At 41.7% G+C, this 25,187-nt stretch overlaps 1 protein-coding gene across 1 annotated transcript; it reads right to left on the reverse strand.

The window, feature by feature from the left end:
* Window positions 1-6,606: 6,606 nt before the first annotated feature.
* On the reverse strand, window positions 6,607-12,568 carry LOC133024610 (bromo adjacent homology domain-containing 1 protein-like). The gene is made up of 6 exons (XM_061091767.1): window positions 10,784-12,568; window positions 9,527-9,885; window positions 8,890-9,049; window positions 8,670-8,749; window positions 7,141-7,232; window positions 6,607-6,796 (listed from the first exon to the last, which is right to left on the reverse strand). The coding sequence occupies exons 1-6, from the start codon at window positions 12,552-12,554 to the stop codon at window positions 6,607-6,609; spliced, it is 2,652 nt and encodes an 883-aa protein (XP_060947750.1). The 5' UTR covers window positions 12,555-12,568.
* Between the last annotated feature and the right edge of the window lie 12,619 nt (window positions 12,569-25,187).

Below are 25,187 nucleotides of genomic sequence, written 5' to 3' on the forward strand. Positions count from 1 at the left end.
TCAGTGTGCGAGTTGCATGAGGTCTAAACAATGGACGAAGGCCACAGACAGATAACAATTCTGCTGACAGGGGAGAAGAGACAGGGAATCATGTGAGTAAGACAGGAGAAAGTTCAAATCAATCTACACACTGATGCCTCACCATTTACAGATAACCGGCCAGTGTATTGGTCCTGGTTACTATCTGTATACAGAGGTCACAGAGGTCACAGACGGTCTGACCCTGACCCCTGCATATAGTCTCACTACTGACCTCCTGTGGGTATTGTACTTAATAACAGCTGGTTGCTTAAGGAATTTCATTGATTTCATTTAGAACACATGCAATGAGAAGTTTTAATACAGAATGTTGTTATATAGAGATAGTTGATACATACACTGACGTTAGATCCACTGCAAAATAATATTAACCTGTTGGTAAAGGTCCTTCAAAGAGAAATAGGTGACCTTTACAAATACTTGAATGAATGTTGGAACAAGTTGACGGGTCATGTTTAAAAGGAAGAAGAAATGAAAACACAGACACAATTTTCACAAAGGACTTAAAATTTATAAATATTCTTTGAATGGAACATTAAATCAGAGGGATGTTATAATAATTCTTCCAACAAATAAAAATCCAAGCAATTTTCAGAGAGCATGACAAAGTGACAATATTCTGATACACACATCGCTTCTCTACTCCAAAAATATCTAGACTCTTTACTGTATATCCCCTGTTTTTTTCCAGGTATATGTCGACAACAAGCATCAGCACAGACACAGAAAGCAGAATCTCATGGGTTGGTCGGGTGCTTTTGTTTGGACTCACTGAGGGAACGCACTTCCTGTGTGGCACCAAAAGAAGGTCATCCAGCGTTTGACCCTGGCCACCAAACCATCTCCTGAGTGACTGCCCTGCCCTGTTGCCATGGCAACAAGGGATGCAACTGTGGAAAATTAAGTTACATCAATAATAACATTCAGTCTGGTCCATGTTTTTAGCAGAGCTGACCAGACTTATGACTACCTCCAGGAAGTTCACTCTCAGTAGCCAAAAGATAAAAATTCAAGGCCATAGAACGAGGGAGGAAATTGTTGGACAGCGTTGGGATGTGGCCATGAGTCACACAGGAATTCCTGCCCTCTAGGGGCCAAACACCATCAATGCACATCTGGGAGAAAGGCAGCGGTGGCCAGCTGATGAGGACTGAGGGAGAAGCTGCTCAGTAGATCCTTAATTTGATTTTCTCATTAAGTATATAAAAAATCCTAAATTCAATCTCAGCCCACTGCTAAACCTCGTCATTTTAATGACTTCCATAAGGGGCTGTAGGAAAATGATTTGTGTGAAGGAAGATACATCTTAAAATTTGTGTAATAAATTCAATAAAAAACAAACGTCCACAGCCACATCAATATGTTGTTTAGACCCTTTTCTTTTTTGGCCGCTATGAAAACTGGACTTAAATTATGCAAGCAATTATTTAAAATATAATTATGAAACAAAAGAAAGCTAAAACAAACTCTCCTGCTCTCACAAATAAAGACTATCCTTATCCCTTATTCCTGACTCAAATTGAAAAATATAGTATTGGGCTAAATTCAGAGAAGTTAAACAAGGATGTTAAGTCATTGTCAATTTAATGACTTCAATGAGGAGGGAGATTTACTTGTGTTGGGATGAACCTAAAAAATGGATTTCAAATGAAAAAATATAATTATGTAACAAAGGGAAGTTATATCACCCTCCCCTGCTCCCCAAAATAATACAGAGTACACTTGCTGAGCAAAAATAAAGATTAAAACTTCATCTGACTGCATCATCCTCCGTAGTAATTTGTCCACAGTCCCAACATTGGGCTAAACTTAGAAAAGTAAACTAGACCTGGAGGTCAGAGGACGTCCCGTCCTGTCTCAGGTGTACCGTTGCCCTGATAGGACGAACTGATAAAAGCTCAGGTGACCACGTCGCCACGGCATTCTCCCAACTGTTGCACTTAAGGTCGGTCAAGTTGAGCAGGAGAGCTTGAAGTTCCACAGGCCTCAGGTTCAGTCTTGACTTTTTTTCAGAGTATCTAAAACAGGGAATCTGATCAAATGTTCAAATTTGTGTCGACTTCTGCTCTCCTGTCTGTCAGAGCGTGATATGGGTCTGGTCTTCAGCCCCCGACAGCAAAATGATTCAAAGTAAACAACATTTACATCTCCGTCGACAACCACTGCGCAAATCATTTAATCTCTAAACTCATAAATTACAAATAAACAGAAATCATTTAAATCCTGGAGAACAAAGAAACAAGATATAGTTCATCAATTAGACACAATATTTCCAAATAAGTTAAATTGAAATCTTAATATATTGTACTGTTTACTCCATTTAAATATTTTTTTTTTTACTTTAAATATAACTTTTACAGATCTTGCAAAAATACTACGCTGTGCATCGGCTGTCTGCTTGTTTTAAAGAGTGCCCAGTGCTTCCTGGATTCAGATATGTACACTTCAATAGAAATCGGCTGCAAGGGAATTTTCCTCACTGCTTTTTATCTACAGCCTCAGATTATACGACAGCATCGGCTCCCATCGTTCTTCTCTTCTTTTTCATTTGGTCAAATCTCAATTAACGCTCTGATGATTTTAAAACTAATTTGTTATACAGAAATAAATAATAATGCATATTCTTTTCTTGATCCTTTTTTTAAGTTCACTTTCCAAAAATAGCAAGTCTAAAAATATATTGCATATGCCATCTTAGGAAATCGACATAATAAAATATTCTTAATAAGGAGAAATTCTAAAGTAGGAGAATATATATATATTACTTCTTTGAAGAATCTGGGCTTTTTAATAGAAACCAAGAAAAAACAAACCTATTGAGCAGGATTTGATTTTGGAATCGGTGTTCGGAGTCATGATGCTCGAATAGAGAGAAAGTTAAAGATGGCTTTAAAGTGTTGGAAACGTTTACTGCTTGTCCAATAACGTTGGAATTCAGGGCATTTGCTGTGCAGTAAAGCAATCGGGTAATCGTTAGGTTGGTTTGTTTGTTTAAAAGGTACACACACTCCGACTCTTTTTGCTGAGCGACAGTAAAACACTTGCAGGTTCAAAAGGCAATGAAAGAGTTGCGGTGTGAAAAGGCGCCACGACTCAAATAAGTATCAAGCCCGAAGCCCACCAGCAACCCACCCTTCAATCCAAACACACGTCTAACACGGTGCTTTGTTCATTATATAGGCTGTGCATAAAGATGGATGACATGACAGCTCCCCAAATGTGAAGCCAAAGTATCTCGAATGCCCTCTAGTGGTGGGCTGCAGTATAGGTATACACCCCACCTTCTCCATGTTAGTGAATGACTCAAACAAAAAGTCAAATAAATGAAGTTCATGATGGTTTCTGTAATATTAGGTAGTTCTTTGTTCATTTCCCCAGTAAATTTGGTTTTTAATTTGTTCTTCAATGCTATAAAAACGGGGTGAAATGTTATGATTGACAGCTGAGTATGACTAGCGATTGGTCGAGCATGTGTATCTGCAGGCTCTCGCTACCACAGCTCCATTCCCTGATTGCTACCCCAAATGACATCATCAGCACAATATGGCGGCGCTCATATTCAAGATATTTTGGCTTCGTTTGTTGTATAGCGGGAGGAAGAGGAGACGTGTCGTCCATCTTTATCTACAATCTGAGTCAGGTCTCAAGCAGATCCCTTTCTGAAACCTCAGCACATCAACAGTGAGGATACATAATACATACATACATATATATATTGTATATTTATATAAGTATGTCAGAGCTGATTTTAAAAAAATCTAATGGAATGACTATTAATATACATATACTGTATATGTATACTGTTTATATTCCATGGGATTCAACAGGTTGTGCATCAGGTAACATGACAAACACACTGGCCAACTCCTCTACTGGTGAAATCATCGAAATATACAGTTTGCACTGACAAAAGCAGCCATGACATCGTTACCATTTCCTTCTCTACAAAACACACACACAGACCCACACACGCACGCACGCACACATTGATAATGATAAACAGTACGTTTCCCCAGGACAATATTAGTAGCTAGAACAAAAATGAAAAAAAAAAATCATGTTTGTTGTAATTAAGGAATGGATTAGTGCAATATAACACGGGAACGAGGGCAGGGGTGCCGAAGAGAAGAAGAGAAGTGCGAGGGAGGAGACGGGGACTCTGGCTTGTGTGACATCCTTTGGTTTGTCTTTGGGGAAAGAGGAGGAGGAGGAAGAGGAAGAAAAATCAGTATGGGTGTAGAATTAGAACGGATAGAATAGACATTTCCCAGGTGTTGTGGCACTTCAGGAAGCAAGGTGAGCAGCTAGAGCAAAGCAGGTCGACAACATGAAAAGTGCACTGGGTTTGTAACCAGTGTAGAGCTGCAACGATCAGTCGATAGATGTCAAATTAATCCGCTCGTATTTTGATGATCTTATCTTCAATCGAAGCCATTTAAAATCTTTGGGTTTTTGACAAGACACTTTTTATGACACAGGCCATTTTTCATGAGTTTGATGCAATTTATCAACAAAACCGTGAACAGATGATGAAAATACTTATTAGTTGCAGCCCTAAACCAGTGCATTTTCATGCCACAGCTGTCAATTGATCGGCAGCAAAATCCTACTTCTGGGGACAAGAGTAAATCCAATCTACCACTTCCTTATCGTGTGTGGTGAGACTAGCTGCCTAATGTTCTACCTGCAAGTTATAAGGCAAGTCACAGGGAACAGCACAGGTAAAAAAAATGACAATAAAAGAAAAGCAATGAATGATGGCCCTCCTCTTAATAAGCCTCTACAGGGCAGAGGAGGGTCTCGAATCTTCAGCAAGGGCTCTCTCTCTCTCTCTCTCTCTCTCTCTCTCTCTCTCTCTCTCTCTCTCTCTCTCTCTCTCTCTCTCTCTCTCTCTCTCTCTCTCTCTCTCTCTCTCTCTCTCTCTCTCTCTCTCTCTCTCTCTCTCTCTCTCTCTCTCTCTCTCTCTCTCTCTCTCTCTCTCTCTCTCTCTCTCTCTCTCTCTCTCTCTCTCTCTCTCTCTCTCTCTCTCTCTCTCTCTCTCTCTCTCTCTCTCTCTCTCTCTCTCTCTCGGATCCTCTAAGATCCTATTTGGAACAAAGGCTTCTTCAAACAAGGTCTGTGGCTGAGAAGAAAAACGAGTCTGAGGATCAACTGTGGTTCTAGTCATAGGCACAGTTTGGACTTCAAGGTTGGGGGTTCACAAGATACATCTAGGGGAAATGTAGTGTGTACAACATGAAAACGAAAATAATAATCATAATACCAGCAGGTGAACTTTCATAACCTGGCTAATAGGCCCAATGAGCTATGTAATATTGCGAGAATTCACATAGAAACCGAACTTGCAACACACCCAAGAGCACACAGTTTGCTGTCATGCACAATAAAGCACAAGACTGTAGCTCTCGTCTGCGGAGAACTGTGTGCTTCTCATCAAGGAGCGCTGCACGCGGTTCTACGATGAAAGGTGCAGCAAGTACAAAGTAGAGATCTTTTATGTTATTGTGAGTGTGTATAAAGATTTTGGTTCATTAGGAGACTGTGACTGGATAAATTGGACTACGGCGGGTCGCCACAGTCTAAGCTATTCATGGGAAACACGGTATTATTGTAAAACCCCTCAACCAGCCAAAAGTGTGCCTGTGGTCATAGTTGAGTTTGTTTTCATTAGTAGAATCAGTTTAGAGCCATGACCCCAGGTTAAAGAACCTTTAAACTAGAGTTGAGTTTGGTAATTAAAGGGTCTGTCTCACATACCCTCTTCAGGTAATTTAGTTTGAGAGGAGCGTCACTCAAGATGAAAATGTCAGTGAGCTGAAGCACAAAGGAGAGAGGAGGGTAGAAGAGAGAGAGAGTCCCACTTCCTCTAAAGCTGCTTGTTTGGTTTGATTGCCTGAAAGCCTCCTAAAAAAAAGCATCACACACACCCACATTTATCCATTTATCCATACTGACAACCCTCGCTCTGCCACTCGCTCACACTGAGACAAACTCAAATCAGGGGAAATAAGACGACACTCTCCATTAGCTGCTCCTCCACACTGGCTGGTTGAACACCGTTAACATCGAGCTGACAGTGCAGGCTTGTCTTCCCCAGAAGCACCTTAGAGGCAAACCATCCCTGAGCCATTGGTTTACAAATGGAACAAACATGATTGTTGTGCTAAGATGCTTTGGGGGAAATGCGGTCCTGACAGCAGCCAAGTCCAGCCTGGTGTTCAGCATTCCTGGCAGGCAAAGAGGAGGGGGAGACACAACCTTTTATGTAACTTCGGAGTGCTGTGGAAGCCAAAAAAATCCAAGCTGATGGACGAAAAGTGCCCTCCTCACTGTTCCAAAGCAGGAAATATCGGTGCCCTGACTGAGACAGATTCATCTATCACATAGTATCCCCCCTCTGTAGTTGACTAAAGGGATCTGTGCTTCTTAAAAACACTTTTTGCATCACCAACCCAACCCCATCATCCCCCTTCCTTCTGACCGTGAGGTCCACAGCAGAAAAGACCAGGGTGTTTGCTCCTTCGGGACTTGATGATTAATTCATAGATGCGACAAACCCTCTTCCCTCTACTGCAGGTTCTTGAGGATGCGTCCGAAGCGGAAGTCGTAGACGTGCCGGCAGAGATACACCAGCTCGGGGTCAACGTCTGTGGGCACACAGCGGTGGGAGGGGGGGGCAAAGTCCGAGCGGCAGGGCACCATGCTGGCGCTGCCAGATGGGGCACCTTCGGCACGCCGCTTCACCAAGGCACAATATCTAGGAAAAAAAACGGAGAGCAGGGAAAAAAATCAACAGGCGACGTTTAAAATCAAATATGTCCTCATGTTAGTAGGATTATCTGAAGAGCACAAGCTAAACAACTCGAAACAGATATTTGGAAATGATTTCTAAGCAAATATTCATGTCCAGTGTTCCCCTTAAATTCATTAACAGTTGCAGTGTCACCGATGTGTGATATGAAAGTCAGAAAAACCGGCTTCTGCATATCTCAGACGCTGAGGTGTTGATTAAAAGGAAAGACTTCTGAACAGACTTTCTGCTGACATATATTGCTGTGAGTGTGAGCATGTGTGTGTGAGTGTGAGCGTGTGAGTACTTACCTACAGTACTGGGCTAGTGGGAGAACATAGCATCTGTCTTCTATGCAGGCCACACTATTTTCATCCTGATGCCGAGAGGCAAAAATCTCATTCTGAAAGCAACAGTGGGTGGACAGTGTCACATCAATAAAAGTGTTTACTCTTGTGCGAGCTGAGGAAATTACAAGGATTTTTTTACTATTGTGAGCACAGACAGTCATAATTGTTCATGCAGAATAGGACTGTTTCGGTGTGTTTCTACGCTTTGATCTGAGATAAAACGCAAACAAACAACATACGCTGTAAACATGAGAAGAGTTTCACTAGGAACACTTTCTCTTCTCTTATTCTGTTTGACTGAGGCAGAGCTATCATCATTGTGCTTACGCTTAAGACTTAACCAACTATCGACAGTTTCAGGTCTGTGAGAGAAAGATAATGATGTCTCCTGCAGCAGTCAGCGTCTAAATATTTGTGCTGAGACAAGCAATTCTGTTCAGCTCCTCGCACACAGTTTTCTGACAAATCAGGACATTATCCCTCACTTATAAATAAATAATTGATAATCACAAAATTTTAACAAAGCAGATCAATAAATATTTAATACAAGTCATGCAATCGACAGTACCTGCTCTGATCTGAGAGAATAATATTTTCTGGCAAACTAAAATAAATAATGTTTCAAATTAAAAACTATAATGCCAAGGACGGTATTTGTCTTAAACTGATTATTATAAAACTTACTCAACAGACCATATCATTTAATGTCTTTTACAAAACTGGGTTGTATGTGTTCACTTTTGGGCTGGGAAATAAAATAATATCCATAATTATTGAAATATGAATACAACATAAATGTATATGGATACAACACTTATTCATTGTGTAGGCACAATGTGAATGTATAACACATAATTTATCTATAAATTATATAACCATCAGAATCCAATCATCTTTTATCTTTTGATGCTTTTGCCAAATTTGAAAAAAATTCCCTTGAGGTTTTCCTGAAATATTGTGTTCATGGGAAGTAATGGATGACACACACAGAAAACCAATAAAACTAAATGCCTCCAGCCACAGCTGGAATGAAAATTACACTGTGAAATAAAATCATAGTATTTTAACATTAAAAAAGCTGCAAATGAATACAAATAACTTGCAGCATAATCTGCTTTAGTGAGAGAATAAGGAAAAACATTCTGAAAAATGTAAATTATAACCAATTATTTCACAATGTTATGTTTAGGTTATAAACAAAGTCTTCAAATGGATGTTTTTTTCCATAACGTCTTACTTTTTAAATCAATATTATACCTTTGGGTCTCTATAAAGTCCTGAGAAGGCATTATGTTACTTAACTGAATCATATTAAATGTAACAATACTTTAATACTTAACACGTAGCAGTTTGTAGCTTAATTACAGGTTAAGTGATTTGTGTTTAAGATGGCACACACAGTTTTTTATGCAAGATGTGGCTGTTTTCCTGCTGAACTGTAATCTAACCAGCGGGAAAAATGGAGTTGCTCTGCTCTATTCTAGCCTTACCTCACAGTGTGCGCTGGGATCTCGGCCTCCCTGGGTGTGCTCAGGTCGGTAGTACCAGAAAAGACTCATCATCAGCTCTCCTGAGGCAGCGAGTTGAGACGAACACAGAACACACAGAGGTAACAGGTAAACAACCGTGGCCAGATACAACTTCAACCATCCATCCATGCTCAAAAACCATCGCATCCTAAATGATCTGCCCCCTCCTCTTCTCCTTTACCTGTTTTGGGGTCCTCCCACAGCGATGATATCTTGGCAACATATGGGAGGGTTTTCTTCCTGGGGCCCGATCGTAGCAGCACTGTGTCTCTGACATGTATCACTTCACCGTCCCTCTCCACTCCTTCATAACACTGCCGCAGGGCAGTCTCATCCTCCCCCTGCGACAGACACATACACAACGAAAAGGACCCATATAATAATCTTTATAGGGAAAATGTATTTCTTGAGTTCACGGTTACCTTTCACCTCCAAATTTAAACCAGCTCCTACTTTTGCCTAATTGAATGTTTGTGTCAAATTTGAAGATATTCCCTCAAGGTGCTACTGAGATTTCACGTTCACTTTAATATGACGGAGTGACAACTGAAAAAATTATGCCTCCAGCAACGGCTTTTGCTGGTGCAGAGGCATAACAAAATAATGTGTCACACAAAGCTGTTTGGTCAAAACACAATTATCTTCTCCCACATGAGCTGATTTCTTTTTTGCGAGGCAGCTGTGTGGATGCTGAGTTTTCTACTAACAGGGTGAAATCAGGTAACGGTATACAAGAGAGTGAGAGAGACAACCAGACAAGAGGCTCTCTAATAGTAGCTCATCTTAGTTGTACACAGACACATTCCCAAATAACGTACCGCAATGAAGACATCCCTCTCAGTGGGCACTCCAACAGTCCGCCAGCCGTTGGTGGCGCGTCTGCGGCTGATTTTCTTATGTTTGGTGCTGGTCCAGCTTGGCACAGGTGATGACTGTTTCTGAGGCAGCCGTGTTCGACCTATGGACAGAGAGCCGTTGGAGGGCTTGCTGCTCTGAGAGCATTCCCTGGCCAGCTTTAACCTGGCCTGGGGCTGGTCCCGCCCAGACAGGGGGCTCAGCACGTGGGGTTTAGTCTGGGTGGAAGTGGGCACACTGGAGAGAGGGCAGCTGGAGATGGGCAGGGATGGGGATACCAGAAGGGAGGAGCTGTGGTCACCCTGAGGGGAGGCGTAACCCTCTGGAAAGGTAAAAGATTAAAATAACACTTAAAACATACGGCAAGAAAATGCATAACCACTCTGCACTCTGTGCACGAATCACTTTTTGCACATAATGGCAGCATAAATGAGACTTAAGGCACAAATCCTTTGATGTTCAAAGGCGCTGAGCATAACTGATCATGGTCTGGAATGGTGGGCCGAGTAAAGAATAGGAAAATATAGTAAATGGCGATAATCCACATTGATGTTGTTAGCCAATGGCCTATAAACTGAACAAAGAAGAAGACCAGTAGCTAATAGTGGCTTATGTTAGCTCGTGTTAACAAAATTAAGTTGATTTTATTGCTGATATTCAGCAAAGTTTACACTAACTTTAAAATGGCAAAAATATATAATTGACCTAAAAAATAACCTGCTTCTCTTATCTTATTCATCAGTCCCTTATATAAGTACTGTATGAACACATTACATATTAGCCTCTTTATCAAGAAGCATCTGAGCCACAGCCTTGAGCTATGGACAACAAAAAAGGCCACAACAAAATGAGATGTTCACACTTGTTCGACAACATAACTTGCTCTAGGCACATTCAACAACAAAGGAATCTTAAGTTCTGCAAGTAATAGCTAAATCCAAGCATAACACATAACCTCATAACAAGGATAAGGGTTTCTTTCATAATAGCAGCTGTACAAAGAGGGCTTAAGGTGAGTGAATTAAACAGGCAAAATAACAATGAACTTGCCATAATTCGGGGGGAACTGCTCAACATGCTCCACATCTTACTGAAAAATGCTACTTGCGGCAGTTGCGGATGATTGGTCATCATATTACTATTTACTGAAGTTAGACTAGTCTTGTAGAATTGGTCAGTACAGATAGTGTGTTTTTCTTTTGTAGGTCGCATTAGCTCACCTGTTTTGATGCTGTGTGTACATCCAGTGCATCCTGTGCTGAAAGAGCAACCCCGGCTGGTGACAGGAGGCATGGCTCTGTAGGTGTAGCCATTGATCCCACAGGCATCACCATAACAGGGTGAAGCCACAGAGTTGCAGTAGGCAGGGTGGGCCAGCCCTGAGCTGTGGGACATCCGCGAACCCAGTAGCTTGGAGCCAGTCATCCGGTTAGGGCACAGACTGGATTGGGAAAAGTTCAGAGGTCGCGGGGCCAGGGATTGTGATGTTGTTCCAGTGTGTGTCGGGTGGGCAATGTGGACGTAGTAGCTGGAGAAGCAGTGGTCAGCGGTGCAGAGGCATGGGTGGGGGCTGAGGGTCAGGGCCGTGTGCGGATGGGAATGGGTCAGGGACGGTGAGGTTACGAGGCACTCGCGCTTCACAGGGGTCATGGCTGTGTTAAGAGGCTGTTCATCGGATTCTCGATAGGGCTGCTGACCCAGGAAGAAGGCCAAACGGTGGCAGTATTCTACTGAGCCCTCTGGTGGACAGCAGTAGTATGGGCTCAGTTCAGTTTCCAGCGGCTCCTCCTTCACTTGCTTTAGCGGGTATGCTAGCATGCTGCGCGACTGGTAGCCGGGTTTGGTCAGTCTGTTTGTGCAGTTGCTGGTTTCCCACTCAACTTTGGGCTCAAAGTCCGCCTTCTCCTTGCAGGCTGTGCAACCGCTGTGTGGGGAGGGGGCCTTCTTCCCCTTCTGCTTTTGTGATCGCCCTTTGTGTTTGTGTTTGACTCTGGAGTCCTGTATTGGGGTCGAGACTGCAGCTGGAGCCTTGCAGTCTGACGTGATAGTAGCTGTGGGTGCAGCCTTTAATCTCTGTTTACTGGTAGCAGAGGAGCTGGTTAACTTCAGCAGGGCTGCGGCATTGAGTCCAGCCAATCGTCTGGGGGCGGGAGCATCGAGACTCTCCTGACTCATCTCCCTGCGCTCATCAGCACGACTGACTCTGGCCCTCTTGACTGGCTTAGAGCTTTGGCACGGTTCACGTCTGTGAGATGAGGAGACTTTACTGATGTTACCTCGTGAGGCCTTCAGACCTCCAGGGACAGTTCTGGTTGGATCTGCATCCGAGGAACCCACTCCATTTGTGGGTTCTATCTGTCTCCTGGCCTGTTTGGCCGCTGGCTGAAGGTCAGAAGGCCTTTCAAGCAGTAGACTGTTCACTGCCTCAGCATTGAGAGAGGCCAGCCGGCGCTTGCGTGGTTGCAAGACATCGATAACCTCCCCATGACTTGAGCTAGCTGACTTCGATTTGTTTTTTGGTGAACTCTTTGACTCTCTTCTTTCATTGCGTTTCCCTTTTTGGGGTTTACTTTTGAGGGCTGAATGTCGGCGTGCATTGTTTCCTTTCCTTTCTGCAGAACTCTCTTTTTCACGTATACTTTCCTCCAATCGGGTGAGGAGTACGTGGCAACTGAGCCCCTCCTCACCTGAACCCCCAGCCCGCCCTCTCAAGGGATACAACTTCCTGTCCAATTTTTTGTCACGCCGTCGGTCCAGTTTCCTGTTCTGATCAGATTTTTCTCTTCTCCCCCTCTTATGAGTCATCTTCTTGCCCATTTCTTTCCCTTGTTTGGTGACGTCAATTATCTTCTTTGTCCTGCCAAATCGGAGTGAGCGCTCAGGCCCAGTGCCGCCCATAGTGCCACCATTTGGCCCAGGAGGACAGTTGTCCCACCACTCAGCACTACTGCGGCTCTGCCTGAGGGAACCCTTCTGCCTTGCGTGAGTCATCACATGCTTCTCCTGGGGGCCTAGAGATAAGAGACCAGAAAGTGGTTAAAACCCAGTTTGTCCTCGTTTCACCATGTCTGAGCAATGCTCACAATCTGCACAAAAACAACCAGTAATCTATAAAGAACTTCAATTCACAATCAAGGCTGTTAATTAGATCCATAGAGATATGATTCAGTATTAACCATTTACATTTTATAACATCTATGGAAAGTTTTGTTTCTTATTATCACGCAGAATATCTAACTTTTTTTTAATTTTCAGTACTTAATATCAAATAAAGCCGAACTTTTTTTTGATGTGTGGAAATAAGTGAGGCACAAAGAAAATGAAAACATGATTAAATAAAAAAGACACAACATAACTAAGAAAATGATGTTAAACAACATCAAAGCAGAAAATGGCTCTGAACAAGAGAATACAAAGATGGTTTTGGTTGGTTAGGAAGAACCCAGTCTTTAGTTTAGACTTTAATACAACAGCAACTTCTGATTCAATAAAGAAGCCTACTGAGGAGTAAATTCAGCTCAATGCTTTTGTAATCAATAGCTCCAGCTATTATACACCTGTTTCCTCTCATTACAATGTGCTTGTGTGGCCGTTTTATGTTGAATGGAAGAATCTGATACACTCTGTCAATCATTCACTGCGCTTGATGCCTTATCACCCGATGTGCACCCAGCATGTAAATCAAACCTTGTTAAGGCCAATTGTTTCGTCTGAAATATTGACTCCGACAGGAAAACGGCTAAAAGGATTCACTTCAACATCCAACTCCACTGAGTAAAATAAGACAAAATAAACAAGCTGACTAAAAGCCCATTTAAACCAAGCTATTTTGTACCTGTAATTTCATGGCATCGAATGACTCATTATCTCTATGTTACACAGAGGAATAGGATCTCTTGCATACATCTTCAGTATGTTAGAGCATAAATATTCCCAAAGCTCATTGTAAAATCATTTAGTAATTAAATGTACAACCAGCCGCAGATAATTAGCTTGGGAGTTTATTCGTGGGAAAAAAATAAGAAAAAAAACAAAAAATTAAAGTTAGAGCTGTGTATTTCTATAGTAAGGAGTTATTGTTTACCTGATGAGAAGGAGAAACTTGTTAAGACTAAGAGCATTAAAAACTGTGATTACACTGCCGCTCCCTAGAGAAAACCCCAAATATAACCATATTTTCTATCATTCAACACTATTTTCTAAATCAAACTGTTCTTTTCCAAACTCACAAGACTACCGATCTCCCATCCCATAATTAGCTATAACATTATGGCTAATTAATACAGTTTATGAAATCCCCTCTTAAAGACTATTGACATGCATATTTACAGCATGTGCTTCCTTGTAATCTCTAAAAAGACAGCATTTGTGAGGTTTTTCCTCAATTGAGCTTGATATAATCAGTCATACAAAGTCTTATCATAGCTTTTTAATGTTTCCTCATTCTTTCCATATGCAGTAGCACTTCTGAATTATGGTTCAGGGCATCTGTTCAGACTAGCATGGCTGTGTACAGCACTGAGAGGCCGGATGTACATTACTCTGCAGTTTAATCACATTCAAGACCGGGATTTTGGCACAACCGACAACTGGTAGGCAGCCGAACCCCGACAAGATTTCTCAAACATGTTTGATTTTGTCTCGTCTGAGGGCTTGTGCATCATGAAGGTGCCATAAGACTCAAATGTGAGTGATCCTGGCAGTAGGGTTTAGCTCCAGGGCTAATGATAATTGAAGCAATTTGAGATTTCTTATTAAGTCTGATTAATTATTTATGAATTGATCAACAACTTAAATAGGAAGAAGCAGCCTTGTGTCTGGATCCACTGTGATTAAGACACTGCACTTCACTAAATAAAAGATTTACATGTAACTAATGGCTTCAAGACCTTGAAGCAACAACAAAAAAGAACTATCATTATTTGACACCGATCTGCTCAGTGATGTGTGAACCTTCATCTAATCTTTGCTCTGACACAGAACGCCCAACTCTCGACTGCACTTCACAGAGAAGACCTAATCAGTTTCATGGTGTGACCTTGCCGACTAGGACCGAAATTCAATACCTGAGTGGCAACAAAAAAATCTGAGGTGTTTCTCTTCATGTTTAACAATCTAACTCTGTATTTGTATGTTAATTTAAAGTAGTTCTCTGACATCCAATTCGATATTTCTACACAAAACTGCCCTACTTCAAAAGCCTTGAAACTTAGCTTTTATCGTGCCGTGAAAGCATGACGGACAATTTTCCAGCAGCTCTTCTGGGACACTGCTACGAGGTGTAGGAGGGCCAACACCGAAAGAAATAACCTGTAAGATATTATCTCAGGTGGCAGCGCTCTGGTCAAATGGCAATTTGGCTCTTTAGAAACAGCTTGGCCCGGTGATCCTCAGGAAGTAATTTCACGTTTATAGCAAGATCAATGGCCCTGCGCTCTGTCTCTAATTGGTTAGAAAACAGATCATCAGTTCCTCTCTGAGCATCAAGCAGCCAGCTCACCAGGATCATGTTTTATCGTAAGACTTCTTCAAACTCATGAGAATAGGGTCAAAACAGCAACGCAGAGGAGTTTAAAGACTCTTCAGCATCGGGACACGCAAATGAAATTCAATTTGTTCGATGAGCAAAGCCACACAAACACGAATACAAGCATCACAAGCATGCATTTGTGGTAGCTAGCCATAAGTTCAATAGCATTGTGGTTGCCAAACTGTGGATTGAGACTCCCTTAAATCTAAGGGGTCAGCAATAAATAAGATTGAACTACTCTGATACTGAGAAACTGTTTATTTTAGTGGAAACTGTATTTTAACCCCTTATTGAGCATTTAGGGGGAAAAAATGAGCAGTGATTGTATTATAAGATGTGTTTATTTATGTTTACTTATATCTTTGGTAATGACTAAAAGTCATCATATAAATTATCTGTAAATGCCATTTTACAGTTTATGAATTATTGTTTACAGATTTAACCAGAAGTCTTTAGTAGTTGCAAATGCATTTATAAACTTACCAGAGAGTGATTTGAATTATTCTGGATGGTGATGCTTTAATTGAAGTCCCTTCATCTTGGTTATAAATCATTTTATGTGATTACAAATATAGTTGCGTCAGACGTATCAGAATAGACTTTTTCTTTTTGAGTAAAGTGCAACATTGGCCTTAAACAGCCTCTGAATGAGGCACTCAGACACCACTGCTCAATGCTGCTAGTGAAATTAATGAAAAAATATTTTTTTGAAGTTGAAAAATCTTCCTTGACACATGAAAACTTTTTTAAAAAAACACAGCCTAACCCAGATTATTTTAAACCCTTTTTATCCACTAATAACTTTAACATGGCCCCTACTTCTTTGTGTAATGCTGACATCATTTTGAGCCTCTTAAAAACCTTCAAAAGAGACTTCTCTGGGGGGACACCACTCGAGCAAGGAAAGGTCACATACAGGTTACTTTTAAAGGATCAGAAACCACTGCATTAGCCAACACACGTACACCCCTTCCAGCATAAAACTCAAACTCTGCTACAGCCACAAACACCTCCACACCTGCACCTGCAGTTAATACATCATCCACTTGTTGTTTTCCCCTCATTTCTCTAATCTTCCTGCGTTTCAACTTGCAGGTGGAGGCTGCACACATCAAAAATAAATAGCCAGCCTGGGTAAAGGGAGCCCGGTGGGTCACAGTGAGAGGGCTCTTCTTTTACATGCTCCGTGTCCCAGCTGCTGACGGGCAGGTTGAACTGGAGGCATTGGCATGTTTAGGTTTTTTTTTCTCTTTTTTTATCAAGAGCAGATAAAAGACGAGAAGAATTTCAAACATTAGCTGGCTGGGATTTTTCTTGTTTTCCTCCCAGACTTGCAGCCTTGAGCTTGATCTACATGCATTGAGGTGTCAGGGGGGGTTGCATGCATGTACTGTACGTCCACACCACATGCATACACACACACGCATGTATAAATGTGGCTGGGGAATACAGTAGGATGGGAAACAGTGCAGCTTGACGTAGCTTGCCCATCTGAAGTAGCCAGCCCAGGCTCTAAATATGGGCTGGAGAGGGGAGGGGGTGGCTACCAGAACACACATATACACACATACACACACACACATCAAGCAAAAATAAAGGGCAGTCACCCCCCCACCCCCTCCTGATCACATTTACTTGACGGATCCCTCATTACCGACACGGCGGCTGCTCGGATCCCCGGTCCTGGCGGCGGAGCCCCGGGAGGACACGGCACGTAGCGGCAGCTTCTGGTGCACGAAGCGGAAAAAATGGGCTCTGCGCTCCGCTCCTGGACGACTGGGCAGCCGGAGCAACTTCAAACATCCAGGGCCGAATGGCAGCGAGAAATAATACGAATTTCAAAATAATCAGAAGAAAAAGGAGAATGTCGCCACAACTTACGCGCAGACACGCTTCCCCGTCCCCTGCCCTGCCTCGCCTCGCCTGCCAGCCGGGGAGCCGTCGAGCAAATCCGCGGCTCGGGAGGAGGAGGAGGAGGAGGAGGAGGTGCGGGAGAAGAGTCGGACTGGTGCGATGGCAGAGCTCCGTGAACTGGGAGCGCTGGGGAGGAGCGGAGGGAGGACGGTCGGTGGCGCTGCCTGCGAGATGAGTGTGTGTCAGTGTGTGTGCGTGCGCTCTTCCTGGTTGGGCTTCCACCGATCAGCAGGACAAACTTAATCCAGCCTTCCTGCTCGACACCCCGGTCCCCCGTCCTCCGGTCCTCCGGTGAGGGACGGGCAGCTGGGTGCTGTGGACGGCTGCTCGGTCCGCGAGGAACTCAATATTCGCAGTAATCGAGGGAACTTGCCTCCAACACACGGAGCTAGTACATCACGATGGATGTGACTGCCCTCCTCCTCCTCCTCCCTTACGACGGCAGCCTCACCCTGTCATTCGACGTGACCGAGCCTCGACCAGCCAACCACCGTCACACTCTTCAAACACCGTCCGGAGACGTTCATGTGGAGGTGAACGCGGAGGGAGGCCATTAAAACCCATATCAACAGTGTCCCATGTGGTGAGAGGGACACATGGTTTTTAAATGATCCCCATTGAACAAAGTTCTGATGACTTAATCTGCACCACAAGCAAGTGAAGTTCATAAACAGAAAGTAAACTGCGAGGGGTTAAAATTATATTAAATGCTTCAAAAAAAACCATTGGGATTTATTAAACATATCCTGAGAGATTGGGTAGAGCTCAGTAGAGCTTACATCTCCGCCAAGGCCCAGCAGTCCCCTTAAATTCAAATCAAGCCACACCAAGTTGTCCAAATTCATTAAATATCAGTCCCCTAAATGTGGCTTATTTTTTTATCTTCAAGATCCATGAACGATTCCCTGAGAGACTGATGAAAATATTGAAAAACACCCTATCTTGCAATGTTAAGGAAAGAGATTCCTGTATCTGCCCCATTGTCTTTGCCGAAATGTAATAGATTCTTTCTTGGCCAATCTTCTATCCTTCCACCAAGTTCCGTGGAAATCCATCCAGTAGTTTCTGCCCGATCCTGTTGACAAGCCAGTCAGCCAGCTAATAGGGGTGGAAACATAACCCCCTGAAGGTAACAATACATATCCTAATTTATGTAGCTAAAATTCATCATTAAATGGATATATAGAATTAAACTCTTCATAGGCAGCTGGCGTTGGAAAGAAAAATGAACCAATTAGGCTGCAGATCAAGTTCAACATGTCCAGATGGGAGGACGCATGTATTCCCTCTACATGGCCCAAGAAACACAAGCAAACCCCATTGTGCATTGTTGGGTTGTGTCAACTAACGACAACACACATACTGACAGAGGCCGTAAAGAAGTTTTATCACTAAAATATAAAGCGACATATGCATACATTAACATGTAAGCATCAGTTTCGTGCTCTACCTGGTGGAAGTGAAGCTTAATAATATTGTTTACAGCTTTATAACAGTCATATTAAAGAGGTTTAATAAAAGAGCCGTATTGAAATAGTGGGACAATAAGTCGACTCCCTCCTCTTGTCTTTATAGTCAATAAAATGTTGTAATCATATCGATTTTTCAGTTTACAAGGTTTTCTTTTAGTATGTGACTTATTTTTCAACAAATAGGCTACTTCTCCATCCAATGAAAGTATGCCTTTACTTATTTAATACATTTTTAATATATTCATTTAAATATATCTAGAAAAACATTGTGTCAATATTTAAATGAAACTCAACACCGGTCTCTAAAACCCTCAAATCCCAAAGGTAAATTCAGAGAACATGACCTCAGCATCCGCAACTAAAGCTACAGCACCTCCATTAATTTTTTATGTACTTTAATCTGTAAAGTAACCCGTAACTGGACTGTCAGATTAATGTGTAAAAGAGAAAAGTTCAATATTATCCTTTGTGCGTAGCAGACAAGTGTAAAATAGCACTGAAAATATCCAAGAAGAGCGCAAACGCCTCAGTTTAGTAGTAGGTATTGGAGTATTTAAGTTAATTTTCACCACTGCTGACTGAGCACAGGGGTGAAGAAGTACAGGAAAGATTACTCAAGTTTTTGATGATGTAATCCATTACATGAAATAGAGTAAACTGCCTTTTGACAGTTCATTGAGGATGAGTGGATCTAGAGTGGTGAGGGCTAGAGGCCATGGTGTAATGTCACACCTTTTTAATACGGCACAGCGACTAATGTTTTGACATGAAGCATGTCCTCATCACAGGAACAAAAGGCAGCAGCGGAGCTGATTAAATTATCTGCACCCTAATAGATGTTCCCCATAGAACGGAAAAGTCATGGGTGTTGCTCTCAGGCGGGTGTCTCCAGCTCTGGAAATAAAGCCAGTGGTTCAATCCCGGGCTCCTTCACACTGCATGCTGAAGTGTCCTTGGGCAAGATACTGAGTCCCAATTAGCCTCTGGCAGCTGTGATGTGTGTGAATGGTCTGTGATAAAAAAAGCACAGCACTATTTGAATGTGTGTGAACAGGTGACTGTAGCTTGTATTGTAAAGCACTTAAAGATCGATTAGACTTCGAAAAATTCTATATAAATACAGTGGATTCACCATACTGCTCTACAGGAATGTCCACAAGTGAGTCATCATCTTACGCAGATGGTGACTCATTTTTTGACATATATTATCATATATACCCATTTCAAATTCAACAGTTAATCACTATTTCATTTGTCTACCTTTCTCAACACAATCTATCCCTGAAAAAAAAAACGGACTATGAAACAGATCAGCACAAACGTCTTGAGCTGCTGTCATACATGCACCGAGCTTCTGAGATCCTCCTGAGAAATATACATGAAAACGCAATTGTCCAACTGAGAGCCTTCGGACTTTCTCAGGCCAGCCCCCTAGTATAAAGTCTGCAGCAGGAGATCCTCCGCAGGATTCAATGTGAGCAAAATGAAAATGAAATTTTTTTAAGGAAAAAGAAAACAAATATCTGTAATGAAAAAGTGGTGCCGTACACGAAGAAGAGACCGGCGAAGATTTAGGTGATAAGAGCTGATTCCAGTGTCGATGTGCTGTAAACAAAAATCTAATTAGTTAAAATAATAAATATGTTTTTGTCCTGCCTCTGTCTGCTGCACCACTGAGATGTCTGCTTTGTTGTGAACATGTTTGAGCAAAGAATCTCCAGCTGTGCTCTTCATGTGTGAAAGGCGAATTCCAGAAAGCCTCCAGACCCAATTTTCGGAAGATCTTACGGAGGTCATGTCTGAAAACAGCTTTGTTTCTCTGCTTGTTAAAGAAATTTAAATACTATTGATTATCATAATTAAGGTATAAAAGTATTAGTTTTATCGGTTTTAATTTCCCCTGGCCTGTGTAGAACATTTGATGTTTAGCCCCTTTCACTCTCGGTTTGAAAGTCATTTTTTGTAAGAGGTTATATGATTTAAAGAATCCAATCTTGCCACCAGTGAAGGAAGCCAGTCTGCTACCAATCCAAACCCAGACTATTTTTAATGACAAGACATAGGGATGAAAGAGCTTTGATTATACACGTACAGCCTTACTTAATGAAAGAGTTGAATCCACAGTTATTACTTTGACACTCAACCCTCATAATCTACATTCCCAGTACAAAATACTCGTCTGTAAATACTTCTCAGGGAAGGAAGGCTGTGGTCAGTCTGGATTCATGGCGATTACAATCGTTTGTAATAGGGACCAGTTTTTATGGAATGGAAACATCAACAGAAACCTCTATACATCGTAACGTTCAGCATGTTCTTAAAATTCATATTCCCCCAGACCACAGGAATTATGTTCTTACTAAATGATTCCGCAGGAGATGCTTTACCAACTAACGCCAATGTTCTGCGCCAGCAAAGGAAGCTGTGGTGTTGAAAGGAAAGCATGTGGAGGTCATGTGTTCAGCTTGGACACTGGTCATCCGAGTTTCTGCCACATCGCAGAGCAACTATTGATGTCTGGGAATATTTTTGGACAGACATGTGCTTTGGGAGGCAGTAGAGACCAAACACTTAAAGTAGAGCAATATATCTCTTTTACACCAAAAGTCACAGGGTTTTTAAATACAGGTAAACCTACTAAAAAAGGCGTTTGATCCTTTCCCATTACCAGTAGAAGAGTTTGCCTTTCGGTTTTTATCCCGGGTGTGTTTGAGGTCCCGAGTGCAGACAACTGAGGCGCTCTCTCTCACCTTGTTCTTTTGACTAATAAGCGCGTTCACCCGGGTGTCATGTTTCCGTCACACTCCAACGGAGCTGGTGCCGATAAAAACCCATGTCTACTGCAGAGTCACTTGACCCGGGACTGAATGCTGATCATATCCATTCACATTGCAACAAAGGCCACATGTTAGTGCGGTTTAGTGTATTTTTTTTGGAAAAGAGGGTTGGACTTAAATCCGTCAAAACACAAATCAATCAATATGATTTGAACCATAAAGATGATATTTCTACCTACATGTCACAACCTCATAAAAAGGTGTATAATGTAATAGGAATAATGAATGAAATGTTAAGAAATGTACCCAGGGCGGGATGATATGGCCGAAGATTATCTCAAGATAAAAATGCTCATATCAGGGTTAGGGGTATAATTATCATAGTGATAATGTCACATTATTATTTCTATTAAGTTTACAGACTCTTTTGGTTTCAAACACTTCTCTATTAGCAAATGACTTACACTTGATTGACAGCAAATAAATTTTCATACCTGAGGTTAATCAATTAGGATCAGAAGCATCATATCAACATATATAGTACTTTGTTATTTGAAAATCATACTGCAATAATGATAGATTGTTATATAATGGATATTGTTTAATTACCCGGTCCTGGATTAGCCAAAATCCAATATTTAACAGTAAGCAAAGTTCATGTAATATAGCATTTAATGCAACTGAAGCCTAGTGTCCACAAAAGCTGAACTGGAGATGATAACTCACGCTCTTATATCTTCCCAACTCGATTACTGTAATTCCCTTTTTACCTGCCTCAGCAAATGGTTCAGAAGGCTGCTGCAAGGCCACTGACTTGATTCAGCAAGATGACCCATATCAAACCCAGTCTATATTCTTTACATTGGCTTCGCATTAAATTCAGAAATCATTTTAAGGTTCTCGTAAAATATAGAGAACTTCATGGCCAGGCACCTTTATACATTTTCCTACCTGTTGCTACCTTGCATCATCAGCAGGTCCTCTGATCTGGGCTTTCTAGTTGTCCCTCCCACACGATAAAAACAAAAGGTGATATTTGCACGACTTCGACATGATGGAATGTTTTTTTTCTATTGACTTAAGATCTGCGGTCTCTGTGGACGCCTCCAGAAAAGCTGAACATTTATTTCTGTGTGCAAATGCTTGGACTGTTTCTTTTATTGTTTAACTTTTAACATCTGTACTATTGTGAAGCACTTTGTGACTTGATCTGTCAAGGGTGCTACGTATATTTTACCAGCTTGCTATTTCACTGACAAGGCTAAAATCAATGTTTTGTTTGAGGTGAGGAGTGGGGAATTGTGCACATGGAGCATGATTGAATTTAGGTTTGATAGTGTACCATCACACACTTAGTGACACAAAAATGTATCGCGTAGCTGCCGTGAGTCTGGGTTTTGTTTAAAGAAGAGGTAATTGAGTGAACTGAAGGAGAAGGATGGAGGGTGGAGGAGCTGCGTGCGTACACTGTAAGAAATTCAGGATACATGTCTGAGGACGTTCTGAGAATTTGGATGATTGAAGCCGTTATAAGCAGTGTGAATCATCCCTGTGGAAGAAAAATGCGTGTTTGAACAGCCATTTTTCAAGTCTCTGGTTATCAAATGTTTTCAGCAAAGACAGATCGAGTTTAAGTTTGCTCATGAAGTGATTTACTGTAGAAAGAAACTAAAACAACAGAGACTCAAAAGCTGCTTTCGGACATGCACCGAACTCTGCAGTCCCTCTGTATATTCTCCGCCTGGCCCCCCTAGTATAATGTCCGTAAAAATCCAGGAGCACAGCATGGGATCCGACGCTGGACTCACAACAAGCGAATGGTTGGGGGGGGGAATGACGCTTCTATCCGCTGACAGCCGCAAACATTTTAAACTAAGCAAAGTAAGCAAATATTTCTCGGTGAGAAAGCAGGGACACATACGTAGAAGACACCGACGAAGATGTCAAGAGTGTTTGTGGTGAGAAGAGCCGACCTCAGTGTCTGTGTGAAAATAGAGTTAATACGTCACTTCCTGTTTCTGTCTGCTGCACCCGGCTGCTCCACCTCTTACCTGAAAAATGCAGAGGATTTATTGCTGTTGTGAACGTCTGTGCAGAGAACATTCCACTGCGGGTGAACTCCGTCGCCAATTCTCCGGATTTTATACGAAGGTCAAAACTGCTTAACAGAGACAAACTGGGCTTCATCACCAGCAGCTGTTACAGCTTTACTTCGAAACAGAATATGTAAGAAATCGATGTCTTCATGAAAAACACGCAACTTTCAATGAGAAACCTTCTATAGTGTTTCTTTTCTCTGCCCCCGCGAAACATTTCAAAAGCACAATCACGGTCATGCAATGTCAGCGATTGTATGAAAAACTGAAGATTTATTTGAGTGAAACACTGAAGACTACTGACTATGAACTCACTTATTCAAGTGCGTTCATGTATTGGTCGCCTGCAAACACTAAAGAAGTCCCCTCAAACACGCAACCTATTAATCATGCTTTTATTTAGAACACATTGTAAGAAAAAACATGTAGGTGAATATTTTGGTGTTCGTCCCATTTCTCAATGCCTTTTTAAACTGATCATCATCAGCCCGACTGTGAACCCCGAGCGTGGCAGGGCATCAAAAATTAATTCAATAATTAGGCCACAGCTTCTATAGTTAAAGGGCCACCATGGATTAATTATGAAATTAAACATATAGCACCGTGAAAAAAGACAGAGTCACACACGTCAGGATTTCTCGTTATTCGCGAGATCGAGCACAGACACTCACAAGGTGCCGTGAAGTATGTAAAATAAAAAGCTTTACTCATATAAGATAATTGAACTCATAAACTTGGTGTTTAGGTACAAGACTTCTTTAGAGCAATGACAGTGAACAAACATAAACAAGCCACTTCCTACGAAACCAAGCGACTGTGACTTTAATCCCATCGCCTCTCCTCATAAGGTTCTGATCAAACAGCCAATGTAAACACGTCGGTGCACAAGATGCTTAAATAAGCGTTTACTACCCTCTGTAATTAAAATGAATAGTCAATAAACCTAAGAACTGATAAGATTCCACAGAATTTATATTTTTCAACGATTTTAAATGAACTGAAAGTAGGTTGTATCATATAGCATCATTAAATATAATACGGTAGATACACAATCACTAACCCTCCTAGACACTGTACATTACATATAACTGAAAACTGAAAGAAGCTTCTAGAGGCGTTCTCCCTAAAATCCAATACTGTGTTATTTCTGTTGAAAAGTGCAGAAAGTAAAATTGGCCTTTTCCACAGCTCCGGTGTTACCTTCACTCTCAAAACGTTTTGCAGCGAGTTGCTTCAGTTTTTGGGCTGAACGACTGCAACAGTGTGCAATGGTATGTTTTCTTTCATTTCAACCGTGACATATATAAATCCATAATTGTTTCTTAAGTTATCTACTGCTGCTTGGTGTTTGCATCGATGGAAGATTTGAATGTAATCAATGGAACCAGCTTTTCCAGGGAGCAAACACTGAGACTGTAGCATCAAGCCTATTTTTAAGAGTTAAACATGCATTTAAACCCATTTTATCTACTGGCGAGATGTCTCCTTGGCATTCTTGAGGTAGGATGGCCTTCTCAGCTGCCATAGTTGCAACGCTTGCATATCACAACAGAGCGTTAAACACATGGCTGTTTACATTTACATAAACATTTTGCGACATTTCATCCAGGCTGAACGCAGAGTTTCTGATCACATTACCGATAGCTCTGCTCAGAAATTCATTTCATTATTAACACCCATGCTTCTCCTACTGTCAGATGTCAAAATGTCTGCAGAGAAAAATACCTATTAGAGCCAATGTATTGTAAACGATGCAAATGATGTTATACAGAACTGGAATAAAATAAATGAAAACAAGTAATTACATTGAATAAGATGTGGACCCACTACAAAGA

Source organism: Limanda limanda, chromosome 18 (assembly GCF_963576545.1).
Source record: "Limanda limanda chromosome 18, fLimLim1.1, whole genome shotgun sequence".
NCBI lineage: Eukaryota > Metazoa > Chordata > Actinopteri > Pleuronectiformes > Pleuronectidae > Limanda > Limanda limanda.